The sequence below is a fragment of the Aulonocara sp. 'chitande type north' Nkhata Bay genome, linkage group LG17, assembly GCF_057382095.1.
Source record: "Aulonocara sp. 'chitande type north' Nkhata Bay isolate Kocher_YH1m ecotype deep benthic linkage group LG17, A_spYH_male_GT1.1, whole genome shotgun sequence".
Taxonomy (NCBI): Eukaryota; Metazoa; Chordata; class Actinopteri; order Cichliformes; family Cichlidae; genus Aulonocara; species Aulonocara sp. 'chitande type north' Nkhata Bay.
Window position 1 is genome coordinate 40,248,227 of NC_141360.1, and position 14,614 is coordinate 40,262,840.

A 14,614-nucleotide genomic window follows, 5' to 3' on the forward strand; every position below is an offset into this window, starting at 1 on the left:
GCTGCACATGTTAAAAAAAAGTCTGTGAGAGAAAGAGGAGGTGGACTTGCATGAGATGACTAGAAAAGGAGAAAAGAAGCTGGATGTGGGCGACTGAGAGGAAGTAAGAGAGAGGGAGGATACTGAAAAGAATAAAGAGACAGTCAAAAGAAGGTGAAATGTGGAAATAAATATTAGTTAATAGGAGGAGACTGGAAAGGATGGGGAGTGTTGTGAAACAGGATGCTGTTCATCTGGCTAAAGTTTCTTCTTCAAGGATATTTTATAAATGAAAAGCCAACATTCAACACAACAAATCCATCAAGACGGAATATTGTAAAATAAAGATACAGACTTCACAAAAAGGCCTCCAGCTGCTTTTTTTAATGAAGTCCTACAACAAGAAACCATGCTCATATATATATATATATATATATATATATATATATATATATATATATACACACACACACATACAGTGGGGCAAAAAAGTATTTAGTCAGCCACCGATTGTGCAAGTTCCCCCACTTAAAATGATGACAGAGGTCAGTAATTTGCACCAGAGGTACACTTCAACTGTGAGAGACAGAATGTGAAAAGAAAAATCCATGAATCCACATGGTAGGATTTGTAAAGAATTTATTCGTAAATCAGGGTGGAAAATAAGTATTTGGTCACCTCAAACAAGGAAAATCTCTGGCTCTCACAGACCTGTAACGTCTTCTGTAAGAAGCTTTTCTGTCCCCCACTCGTTACCTGTATGAATGGCACCTGTTTGAACTCATCATCTGTATAAAAGACACCTGTCCACAGCCTCAAACAGTCAGACTCCAAACTCCGCCATGGCCAAGACCAAAGAGCTTTCGAAGGACACCAGGAAAAGTATTGTAGACCTGCACCAGACTGGGAAGAGTGAATCTACAATAGGCAAGCAGCTTGGTGTGAAAAAATCAACTGTGGGAGCAATCATCAGAAAATGGAAGACATACAAGACCACTGATAATCTCCCTCGATCTGGGGCTCCACGCAAGATCTCATCCCGTGGGGTTAAAATGATCATGAGAACGGTGAGCAAAGATCCCAGAACCACACGGGGGGACCTGGTGAATGACCTGCAGAGAGCTGGGACCAAAGTAACAAAGGTCACCATCAGTAACACACTACAACGGCAGGGAATCAAATCCCGCAGTGCCAGACGTGTTCCTGCTGAAGCCAGTGCATGTCCAGGCCCGTCTGAAGTTTGCCAGAGAGCACATGGATGATACAGCAGAGGATTGGGAGAATGTCATGTGGTCAGATGAAACCAAAGTAGAACTTTTTGGTATAAACTCAACTCGTCGTGTTTGGAGGAAGAAGAATACTGAGTTGCATCCCAAGAACACCATACCTACTGTGAAGCATGGGGGTGGAAACATCATGCTATGGGGCTGTTTTTCTGCCAAGGGGACAGGACGACTGATCCGTGTTAAGGACAGAATGAATGGGGCCATGTATCGTGAGATTTTGAGCCAAAACCTCCTTCCATCAGTGAGAACTTTGAAGATGAAACGAGGCTGGGTCTTCCAACATGACAATGATCCAAAACACACCGCCCGGGCAACAAAGGAGTGGCTCCGTAAGAAGCATTTGAAAGTCCTGGAGTGGCCTAGCCAGTCTCCAGACCTCAACCCCATAGAAAATCTGTGGCGGGAGTTGAAAGTCCGTGTTGCTCGGCGACAGCCCCAAAACATCACTGCTCTCGAGAAGATCTGCATGGAGGAATGGGCCAAAATACCAGCTACTGTGTGTGCAAACCTGGTAAAGACCTATAGTAAACGTTTGACCTCTGTTATTGCCAACAAAGGTTATGTTACAAAGTATTGAGTTGTATTTTTGTTATTGACCAAATACTTATTTTCCACCCTGATTTACCAATAAATTCTATACAAATCCTACCATGTGGATTCATGGATTTTTTTTTTTTCACATTCTGTCTCTCACAGTTGAAGTGTACCTCTGGTGCAAATTACTGACCTCTGTCATCATTTTAAGTGGGGGAACTTGCACAATCGGTGGCTGACTAAATACTTTTTTGCCCCACTGTATTACAATAAAATAAAAGACAAAAAAAGCGATCTTAAGTTTTTCCACTTGTTGGGTCTTAAACTTTCAGTTCTGGGATCCGCAAGAAAAATCTGTCACGAGAGACCCATCAGAAGCACAAGACTGACCCTCGGAGTAGGAAACACTTGCGCTAAAGGACTTCCACATGGTTGCTGCTGCTGATCTTTGCTGAAGGAAAAACAACCTGATATTAGCCTTTAAAATAAAACACGACGACGCGTGCACGGTCAGCGTGCACGCACGCAGCTGCACACACCCGTCAGTGTTTGAAGGGGAGAGAGATATAAATCACACTTCTGCCAGATGCAGTGATTAAAAAAAAAACAAAAGTGTGTGCAGGAGAGACAGAGGAGGAGAAAGTGTGTGTGTGGGTGTGTGCTGTGGTCAGCGCTTGTGGTGAGGTGCAGTAGAAAGTCTCTTTAACATCAGGCATTAACTCTGCTAATCACACCCAGATGACCAGAAGCAAACGCGGTGATGGTGTACGGCTTGTTTGTGTGATGAATATATCATGACTAACGTCCACTCAACACAATATAAAGTTCTTCCCAAAAGAACAGCCTTGAGGTCCGAAAGCTTCCCGACAGAAGCCCCATGACTCATTGTTGTGTCCACCTTCGAGTTCGTGGCGCCCTACATCCTGTAAACAACAAGCGTCAAAACAAAGGGGATTTTATTACATTCCCAAATCTTAAAGCTTTCTCCTTCTCCTTCCGTCAGAAACTGGGGTTTAGACGAGAAGACTGACAGTATTCAAACTAGGAAGCTCGCCAGTGAGTTAGCGCAAAGAGCGTAAAAACAAAGAAAACCAACTGTCTGCCAACCTGTGTCAAGTCTAGTCAAGTCAAGTGTAGGGCTGCCACGATTAGTCGACTAGTCACGATTAGTCGACTATCAAAATCGTCGACGACTGATTTAATAGTCGACGCGTCGTTTGAAGCTTTGTAAGATCACAAAAGACGCAGGAATAAGTAGCAGGATTTAAGAGTGTAATAACAGACTGAGACAGAAGATGGCAGCACTGCATGTACAAGGATGCCAGCTGCCGTTAAACCCCGAAGAAGAAGAAGCTGTGTCCCAGAATTCATAGCGCGGCCCAGCGCAGTTTCCAACAATGGCGGCAGCTAGTTAGTTTTAATATTACTCTTATTATTCTTTCTGGGTCACAAAATAAACGTTTAACATATTTTCAGGCGAGAATGTAGCTGTGTAAACCTCAAATATCTGCTCAGTTTATCAAGACACCGCATATTTTCAAAAGCGCTCCGACGTTTTCGGAGACGTCTGTTACCCACTAGCTCGATAGCGAGCCTGGTGCAAGGCTCACTAGAGCCGTGAGAACACCGGACTCCCGGCAAATCATTTTCAAACCCACCGCCGTCCTTCGCATATCAGGTTAAACATGATATATAAGTCAAATTTAATAAACTATCATCTTGTCTTTATTTTTAGTTAGCACAGACCTTAAACACTTAAAGCTGTAAGCTAATGATAGTTATATAAGAGCAGATGCTGCTGGTGCAATAAGCTGTACGTTTTATGTTGAATGGATGATGATCTGATTAATCGACTTCTTCCTCCTAGCGTTTTTCCCGCTCGGTTGCAGGGTCCGCTTTTCTGCAAAGTCGTCTCCACTTGGGTCGGTCAAGGGCGTCGGTCAGATCGGCTTCGATCTTCTTCACGTCGTCCTTGATTCGGTCCATCCATCTCCGCTTTGGTCTGCCTCTAGGTCGACGTCCTTGGGGGCTGAGCCGCAGTGCTGTTCTCACCACTGAGTTCTCATCGCTCCGTACCACATGTCCGTACCACCGCAGCCTCGCTTCTTGCATCTTATCTGTGATTGGCGTGATTCCCATCCTCTTTCTAACGTCGGTGTTCATGACGTGGTCCCATCGTGTTAGGCCTAGGCACCATCGCAGCATCCGCATCTGATTAATCGACTAATCGCAAAAATAATCGCCAACTAGTCAACTATCAAAATAATTGTTTGTGGCAGCCCTAGTCAAGTGGCTTTATTGTCATTCCAACCATGTGCAGTGTTACAGTACATGGTGCTACATATAACAGACCATCAACACAGGACAATATAAAGTGCAATGTGCAAAAATTGCAACAAAAAAAACAAAGTGCAACAATGTGCACAATGTGCAAAAAAGAACTTGGAGTATAACGGTGTGCATGTGTGTTTCTGTGGAGACTTTAGAAAGTTATTGTTCCTAACACTGAAACACACCTTAGAAGGCAGGTTATTGGAAGAACTATCCATCTGTTACGATCTATTACAGCCAATTCGATTAATGAACCACGGGGAGCATCCAGCAGGAAAAGCAAAGTTGCAGTCGAGCACTGTGGCAGCGTGCCACCTGTTGATTCTTCAGATATTTACAACCTTACTGAGTAGTAAACTCGTAGTTTCAAAGCCGGGCAAGCTGGGGATGGTCTTTAAAAAGTGATCTTGTGAATCTCACAAGACTCCAGTTGCCTTGCAAGGTGAGGCCATACCCAAGCCAGTATTTGCTCTTTGTTTGTCCCAGACGTACGTGTGACATTTATCTCCTTATCAATGGAAAGGAGTAACAAGGGGGAAAAAAGGATTTAAGTAGCACATATAAAATATCACGACAGTCTAGATGTGGCAAAAGAGTCTTTCTTTCCAAAGCTGCAACAAAGCCATGCCCTCAGAGCCTTGCCATTCCAGCTGTGATTTACTGTTTTGGAATTTCTTGTCCTGGTTTCAGGTGAGAGTCGCTCTTACACTGCCACAACTTTATCACCATCTATGCACTGATCAAATGACAGGGCAGTCACAAAGCTGCACTGGCTTTATCTTTGAGGCGAATCAAACAAGCCTTTGTTTCCTGCCGTCGCTCACCTGGATGCCTGTCTCGCTGCATGTCAGTCTACTTCTATAGCCTACGTATCAGTTCACCGAGTTGTCTGTCTTCACCTGCGTCTGTCACACCTGCTTGCCTGCTCTCCTGTCTTTCCATCCCTCTGCCCATCTTCACGCTTGACCGAGTCTGCCCACCTGCCCTTATCTCCTCGTCTGTCTCCGTGCAACCTGACCTGACCGTTGTCTCTGGTCTTTTTCAGAGCGTGACTGGTTGGCTGACCGACCTTTGGGCCGATTAGAGTTACCTACCGCAGCGTAGTCGGGACAGATGCACGCATGCGCACACTTAGACAAGGATGCACAGGGAGCTCGTTTAACCTACCGCCAGCCCTTATCCCATCAGCGCCACAGCATGTGAGCGTCTAAGAACACGGGCTAATCTGAGCTACTACGTATGTGTAAAATAATTCACCTCTTCGGGCAAGACGGGAGTTTTTCGCTTATTTTAGGAGCTTACATCAAGGAGGAATCTGGGAATATGACAACATACCAACATGTTTATATATATATTTAAGTGTGCTCTCTCACACACAAAAGAGCTATAATTACACTATTACGCCATACAAGGGAAAGTAGTGGAAAACCCAGAGACGCAGCATAAAGAGAGGTGTAAATAGAAAACTGGTGACTCAAATTCTAGTGGCTACACACTAGCCACACACACACACACACACACACTGAGAAAGAGCCAAAAACACAAAGTTCACCCACATGAAGCCAGAGGAAGCAATGTGTGTGTTTGTGTCTGAGTGTGGTGACTGAGGAGGATGAGTAAAGCTCGGTTTGTCTTTACTGATGTCGTAGTTGCTGGAACTGTTATCTAAAGGCTTTTTTCTTTTTTCTAGAGGGAATGAATGCTCTAACATACTCCTACCCATCAATCAATCCGTGTGCTCTCTAAGCTGTCCTATAATAGTTTCGAGGAGTGATGCAACTCTCCAGGATGTGGCTGAGAAGAAAATTTGTTTCCTTGTTTCCTCAGAATTTTGATGTGCTTTTTATTTTGGTTTAAACACACAGACTCTTTTTAAAACCTCTGAGGCTCTGCGTCCTTTTCCTCTCCGATTTCTTCTAATCACAGTCTGTATATAAAAGATGGATGTAGTTTGTGTCGTCTGGGTTTTTTGGAGCCAGAGATGACCGCATTTAAACGAATGTATAACGTGCTAAATTATAAGTTGATGCTAGCAAGCTCAGTTAGCAAGGTGGATGTGGAGATAACAGCCAGTTGGTGTTGGTGTATAAATAAATCAAGAATCAATCAATAAAATCAGTGCATTATTGATTAATCTCACATTTATTTTTAATCAAACAGACTCTACAAAATGTGTCAAAATAGAAAAAAATGTCAATCCTCACTGTAAAGATGTTAGAAACAGAAACGAACAACAACAATAGGGCTGCCACAAACGATTATTTTGATAGTCGAATAGTCACTGATTATTTTTGCAATTACTCGATTAATCAGATCATCATCCATTGGACGTAAAACTACAGCTTATTGCACCAGCAGCATCTGCTCTTATATAACTATCATTAGCTTACAGCTTTAAGTGTTTAAGGTCTGTGCTAACTAAAAATAAAGACAAGATGATAGTTTATTAAATTTTAATGAAATTTGCAGATTGTTTCGGTGGAGTTTAATAAACTCCTTGCTATCTAAAATATAACAGGACACAGGAGTAAATTCTTGAGCATCTCACACTTCTGATAATCAGCTGTCTGCTTGAGGTTTATTCAGCTGTGTAAAAACTATAACTTTAATCTCAGCCAAACCGATTTACTCAGGAACAAATAAAACACTGAAAAAAGCCAAACAATAACATTTTTAAGTTATCTAAGTGACTCATATATCATGTTTAACCTGAGTAGCGAAAGACGGCGGTGGGTTTGAAAACGATTTGCGGGGAGTCCGGTGTTCTCACGGCTCTAGTTAGCCTTGCCCCCGGCTAACTATCAAGCTAGTGGGTAACAGACGTCTCCGAAAACGTCGGAGCGCTTTTGAAAATATGCGGTGTCTTGATAAACTGAGCAGATATTTGAGGTTTACACAGCTACATTCTCGCCTAAACGTTTATTTTGTGACCCAGAAAGAATAATAAGAGTAATATTAAAACTAACTAGCTGCCGCCATTGTTGGAAACTGTGCTGGGCTGCGCTATGAATTCTGGGACACAGCTTCTTCTTCTTCGGGGTTTAACGGCAGCTGGCATCCTTGTACATGCAGTGCTGCCATCTTCTGTTTCAGTCCGTTATTACACTCTTAAATCCTGCTACTTATTCCTGCGTCTTTTGTGATCTTACAAAGTTTCAAACGACGCGTCGACTATTAAATCAGTCGTCGACGATTTTGATAGTCGACGTAATCGTGACTAGTCGACTAATCGTGGCAGCCCTAAACAACAATCTTTATTATTATTATTTTAACTAACTGGTTAATACTTTTGGTATACACCAAAGTCTTCTACAGCTCAAGCTAACATCCTCAAATGATTTAAAAAAGCCAAAGATTTTTTATTTTAATCAGTTATAAGAACCAAATTTTGTGCAGCCGGACAAAATGATTCCAAGAGCCAGAACCATTCAGGTGGCCGAGCAGGAGCCTGACAACAACGAGGCTGGGCAGACAGCTGGTAACAAAGGAGACAAAGAGCCCCCCCCCCCCCAAGAGCTTGGTGGCTAACCTTGAGGCCAATAACAGTGAGGGAGCCAGTGACAGGTATGAAAGCTTTTTGAAGGGCAGAGGAGACGCCTGGAACCCACAGACTGAGACCTACACCCTCAGAAAACCCTTTTCTTCTCTTTGCAGCAAGCTAACAACCATTGTACTGGTAGAATAAGGAGAAAAGACTGGAAATCCTCAAATTCAGGGAGGAATATGTCTACCAGGTCTATGTTTTGCTGTTTTGTGATATGTTGGAATTATTAAGACGTGAGGACCCAAATGCAAAATGCTAAGAGTCAGACGTCAATGAATAAAAGGCGAGTGATTTATTGAGGGGATTAAAGTCCAAAAAACAATAAATCCAACATCAAAGTTAAACAGAATTCCACAAAAATGCAAAGCTACAAAACACAATGGATCAAATATAAACAGCTTGGAGCACCAGCACAACTAGGCTTCAATAATATCAGAAAAAATGAACTGAACAGAAATCAGAAACAACCTGACACAATTCATGAAACTAGGGAAAGTAATAAAACCAAAGCAAAAGACACAAACACCCGACTCAGAAGCTGGTGCTGAAAAATCACCTGGTTTCATTTGAATCACTGAATTTGCACATTTGATTCTTGCACACTGGTTCATAAAGTTTAAACCAAATGTTCCCTTTCTCACACCTCTGGTCTAGAACACACACACACACACACACACACACACACACACACACACACACACACACACACACAAATGCAAACATCTAAACGGTAAAGTCATCCAGAGGCCACCCTCATTACTCAATGCACAGGTGGCGAGGGTCTTTTCTGGATGGACAAGGACCAGACCAAACCTCGGTTTTATATGTGAGCATATGCAACCCCCCACACACACACACACACACATACACACTTTTGTCTGCACACCTCAGAGCCATTGGGGCTGAACTCTGTGGTTAATGACTTTCCCACCCACTACACAGCATGCACATGTTGAAGCCGTTAACGATAAGTGGCTTTTCGAACTTGGTAACGTCCTAATGTCCCTGTTAATCTCACATTCCTCACTACAAAGGCCCCAGTACACAGCACAGCAATCCCTGCAAGACGAGCCATTTTGTGAACTATTAAAAACCAATAACCAAAGTTTTTTTCGGCCTACCTTTGCCCCACTAGAGTATTGACACGGGCCGACTTCAATCTGAGCAACATCAACATCATTTGGTCAGAACTTCCTGATGAAAACCACGTGGAGAACAACAGTTCAAGTGTAGATCACAAGGTTGTTGTTGTTTTTGCTTAATAGTGCAGCACTCAGCTGCTTTACTCTGCACTGCACCTTTCTCTTTTGGCCTAGCTTATCCAAAAATCATTGTAACAACACAGCACTGAGGGAAAAAGACAGGAGGGCAACATTTATTAACAACTTGTAAAGTGCACGTTAGAAATGGCTGCATTGTGTATTTTCTACAGCAAGACAGTCAAATATCACGATCTGTCCTAACTGACACACTGAGTGAAATTAGTACTTGTGGCTAAGACTACATCTGGAAATCACCTGCAAAAATCATTCTGTCCATGTTATAATTTTACATTTTAAGTTCACACCTTCTTCTTTTAGGCATAATTAACAAATGCACGGACTGGTTCAATATGTTCCAATGAAAAATGTTTAGACTGAGCTTATGTGAATATATAAAGTGACATATTTGACAAAATAATAAAACTGTGTTATTGTAAAGTGACCACAAACAAAACCTCGATATTGATTAAGACTGGTAGCGCTGCGGTGGACCCCCCCCCCCCTCCAAAACAAACAAACAAACAAACAAACAAAAACAAGCAGTAATTGTAAACATTCAACATAGTACATATATAATTTTACTTTTGTACGTTATCTCATATTAGACCAACTGGACTGGGTTTTCACATCAAGCCGACCGGATTAAATGTTTCTCTGTTTATTTCAACGGTTTCTCGTGCGTTTTGTAGGCTATGACCCTCAGGTGAAAAACACACTAAAACAAAGGATTTGGGGCAAAATGCTTGTCCGTACCTGGAGGTGTCTGAAAGCAGCGGTTAGCTGGGTCATGTGCAGAGTGAGGCACCTGGATGTGCATCTGGCGCTGTTCGTTTTCTCCTGAACGTCCTCCTGCTCCGGCGAACTCCTGCGAGCACAAGTCACCGCCAACATCGCGCAAAGCAGCACCAAACCGGCCCGACGAACTGACATTACACCGGAAGCTAATACAAAAACATACACAACAACAACAAAAAGATTTTTCCCTCTCGTTTCCTCTTGTTTCGAAGGCGTCCTCCTCTCTCTGACTTATAAATTCAGAATGAAAACATCCGAGCGCCGCTCGTGCCTGCGCGCGAGTAGGGAGTGGAGCGCCTCCGCGGACACTCCCACCACCGGTACAAGTGCGGCCACGTGGAGTTATAACGTTCTTCATCCTCATTATCCTAAATACCGTCATCATCCTCGGCAACGTCGTGCACAAGCGGCAATAATTACTATCGCCGCTGCTTCTTCCGATGATCAGGCCAGTGGCATGCGCGCTTCTTCACTTTCATTACGATTTTTTCTATTTAATTTTACAGTTTTTGCATCATTTGTTTTCATAAAATTGACCAGCAACCCTCAGCGTCATCACACGCACCAGCTGTTAGTGCTGTAGGCGTCAGTGGTCAGGTTTACTTCAGGCCAGCACTGTGGAGAGACCAGAGCGGGGTCTTTTTTAACGTGTTTCTCCTGGAAAGTTAAAATTATGACGACAAGAAGAAGAAGAAGAAAGTGGTTGATTCCACTTGGTATTCAGCTTGATATTGTGCATCACTCTCATCACACTGAAACACGTTAATTCTAATCCAAGCAAGCATCCAATCAGTTTAATTACATTTTTATTATCATTGAAACGTTTATTGCTTTAAAACATTAGATATGCACATAAGTATATTTAATCATATTTATGCCTTTTTAATATTCTTGCACGTGTTTGTAGGTTCAGGTGCGGAGTTATCGTCATTATTGTTGTTGCTTCACTCATGGTTGTGCTTAATTTTATCAGCTTCACTTCCAACATAATGATCTTTATTTTCATCATCACCATCATCATCATCACCACTGTTCTTAGAGTCTTTTTGACGACCACTTTTATTCTGCTGTGAAACAAAAACAAGAAACAAGAACACCAAGATAATCTTGCTGTTGTCATCAGTGCTCTGATAGTACTGCCTTGTTATGAGGGCAGAAACATAATAAACAGGCCAAAGTTTACTTTAATGTTCTGTTACATGGTTGCAAATATCAGGCATGCAAACAAAGCAAAAGGAGCAGAATGAAAGTCCAAAAGTCCAAAACTAAGACTAAGGAATGCAAGAAGGCGATAAGGACATATAGACGATCTGTCAAATGCTTAGTGGACAAGTGCTGGTGAGGAGAGAGGCGGGTGGATTAGGTGACAAAGTAGCACAGGTGGTAAAGGCAGAGTTTAATTATCTGAATAAATTCCTGGTCTCTCCCGTATCACTGATATACCTTTATCATCAATACTTTTCTCCCTTTTCATAAACATCTTTTTATATAATCATCATCCTCGTCCTAAAAAAACAAAACTGAAAATTACATTTAAAAAAACCTCAAACTGGATCCATCTGACATGAGGAGAGGTGCTGCAGTGAAGTAAGAGAAAGCATTTATGGCCTAATGGTTTGCATGGCAGGGTATAGTTTTAGGCCTATTAACACTTTACCATTACTACTATGAAAAACAACCTTTCCTTTATAGTCTGGGAATGCTCTCCAAGGCTAATTACTGAACTAATAAAAGCGCCTTTATTAATGGGAGCAAGAATTAAAGAATGTGTTGAGGTAGGTGTCTGTCACACAGCCAGTCAGTGTGTTAGTCACCACTTTCTGACAGAAACCACGGAGCCAAGTGGGGTTTTCTAGGACCGAGGCCAAGTCGAGATGCTGAAGACAGAGAGTTGAAAGCCCTGTTTGTTTATATGAGAGCGTAACCCAGCCGAGGAGTCATCTCTGCTGGCAATGAAAAGCAGAAAGAATCACCTAGCTTTTGATTTAGATGAAATGGACTTGTATAAATATTTAGTAAGTACTGGCAGGACTGTTTTTGACCCTGCTGTATAAAGCAGGCTTCTCATTCTGTGTCGTACGGAAAGGCATACATACTGTAGGTTGGTGTAATGTCTTGGCTTATTAACCATTTTATGGTGATGTATTTATAGACATTTGCTTCTTTTAGTAAAACGAACAGAAAAACACTAAAAGATATTTCATTTATTTTCATGTGATTTATCTTTAAAATCAAAGAAATCCAAACACTGCAGAAATCTGAGCTAGCATTGTTTTTTTGTAAGTTTCTTTTTTAGCATTTCTTCTTTTTGAATGTCACTTAAATGGCTCATTACTTAAAACTACTCGTTACAAATTCAAAGCTCAGCTACTAATATGTATAATGTGTTTGATCATTTCAATGAAAGATCAATATTTCTTCCCAGTTTTTCATTTGAAGGTTTCAAGGAATGTCTTTCCAAATGTCCAAGTAGATACAGATTGATGATGGTGAGAGAAAGTGAATGAGTAATGTGGTGTGTGAAGCCACACTGTCCATATCATTATATATGCTCACACTTATCTCAGACAACCTAAACAGCTGAAGTGGTTTTACAGAAAGTGTCAAATCAATTTCAGCAGCAGTTTCCTTTTATCTACATCTAAAAATAACATTTATATAAAACACCCAGCTCGTGTTTCTGAAGAAACCATTAGCGGTGTAAAACCTCTCACCGACACATACTCAAACATCACACGCGTGTGCATGATGCACATTCTCACACACCACAGAGGCATTCACCGGCTGCTTAAAGCTACTCGATGTCAGAAGCCATACGTGTTTGAACAGAGTGAGAGAAAGGCAGAGATACAGAAAGCTAGCAACAGGTAGAACAAGTGTGACACGGAAACATTAGACATGTTTCCATTTGTGTAAGAGTCATTTTTCCTCTGTCAGTGCGCCCCAGGGCAGCTGTGGCTACAATGTAGCTTGCTATCGCCAGTGTGTGAATGTGTGTGTGAATGTGTGTGTGAATGGGTGGATGACTGAATGTAGTGTAAAGCGCTTTGGGGTCCTTAAGGACTAGAAAAGCGCTATACAAATGCAGGCCATTTACCATTTCCCTTTAATGTTCACAAAGAAGTCAGAAGTTTTTTTAACACTAACGGAATCTGTGCCATAAGAAGCCCTCTGACGATGAAGTCTCGTGAATCTGACATTCATCGTACCACATAAACACATTTTATCCCAACTAAACCCCTTCAAAATCACCTGCCTCCATGGGACTACAAAACAGAGGAACCGTTTCCAGTTTCAAAGCTAATCTTCACGTATTTAACATGTCACTGATCTAATCGAAACACCGTCATCTCCTGAATCCCTGTGCATTTAGCCATTACAGTCGCAATTCCATGTTGTTATCGTTTATGTCCAAGACTACAGAAGTGGTCAGAGATTATTCCTGCAGCTGGCACTGCTTACAGCTGATCTGACGCTGGTCGCTGACTCTTCAGCAGCAATGTTTCTCCAACTATGGTCCAGCAGGCCAGAGACAGTTCATTACAAACGCCCAGGAACAAAGACAGAGTCTTTTTCTTGAATACAACAGTCATACTGCACCATGAAAAGCCTCTGTTGCAAGTTTGAATATTGCGTTCATAACTAGAATTTTTTTTGTACCTAAAACAACTCATTTGAATAATAGTTGATGGGATTGCTACAAAGCAACATATCGCACTGAAGTATATGTTATTGTCAGATATAGTCTCCATCATCATCATCATTATTATTTTTTATTATTATTATTATTATTAATATTACAGATTTTATGCCTAATGGCATTGACGGCTGCTCTCTCCATGTCTTCAATGGATCTTGAACCCCTCTGTTTTCCTTATGTAGTTTCTTAGCATGATGGCTTTCCTGCAATGTCTAACATATTATGAACTACAGTTGTAAATATATGATAATAATCTGGTGCAAATCCTCTTCAGGTTCTGTTGGAAAATATCTCGGTCAAATTCAAACTTAATGATTTTAAAAAAACCTTTTGATCTTGAGTTACTTATTATTTTACAGATTTTAAAATAGAAATTGACTAATATGTAATGCTGTGTTATTGCAGATAAACTTGTTGGTCTGGAGCAGCCCTCAGCTGTAATGCATTTAGAAGCAGATTGAGCACATGAGCTGCTGTGTGTTTGAATCTCATGTATTATTTTATGTAGCACTGCCACCTGCTGTTCAAACAGATGAACTACCAGATAAAGAATTAAAAAATACTTTACAAATCAAGCCTCATTCGTCCCTCCATCCTTACAGGCTCGTGTGCTGTTGCACCACAACCTCGTCACGCTTTGTTTCCACAAGAAAACAGTGACAGAGCTGGGACTAAAAACAACTCTCAATGCAAAAAGACTGATGTTAAGAAAATTAATCGTAATATTCTGTTATTAAAACACACTGATACTTAAATGACAATGCAGAAGTGAAATATGTCTTAGCTGAACACAGACCTTCCTCTCTCTGCTCAAGCTGTACAAAACCCAAATAGGGTGTCCCTGACATGGGGGCGCTCCTGTGATAAACCACAGTAGAAGACAAAGTGTTGAGTGGAAGCAAGTTTTTAAACTTAGAATCAAAAGGTGTACTTTATTTTTTCAGTGATAGAGAAGCATAGAGAAGGTCACATGGAGTTGCACCGTCTTTGTGGATCTAGAGAGAGGATATGATAGCTTGCCAAGAGAGTCTTTTTCCGTGGCCTCTCCAAACTCCTCCCACACCCGAGGTTCTGCCTTAGCTACTGCCCGATCCGCGTTCTGGTTGGCCTGTTGTTACCTATCTGCTGCCTCCAAAGTCCCACAGGCTAACCAAGCCTGATAGGACTCCTTCTTCAGAGCAGA

The 14,614-nt window shown here is 41.7% G+C and overlaps 1 protein-coding gene across 2 annotated transcripts in view; it reads right to left on the reverse strand.

Moving 5' to 3' along the window:
• The window catches only part of anos1b (anosmin 1b), a 60,130-nt gene extending 50,098 nt beyond the window's left edge, over window positions 1-10,032 (reverse strand). For both annotated transcript variants that reach the window (XM_086269673.1, XM_086269672.1), the window contains exon 1: window positions 9,690-10,032. In XM_086269673.1, coding sequence (XP_086125799.1) covers window positions 9,690-9,866 — 177 coding nt within the window. In that variant the 5' untranslated portion in view covers window positions 9,867-10,032. The remainder of the gene's footprint in view (window positions 1-9,689) is intronic.
• Window positions 10,033-14,614: the final 4,582 nt, after the last annotated feature.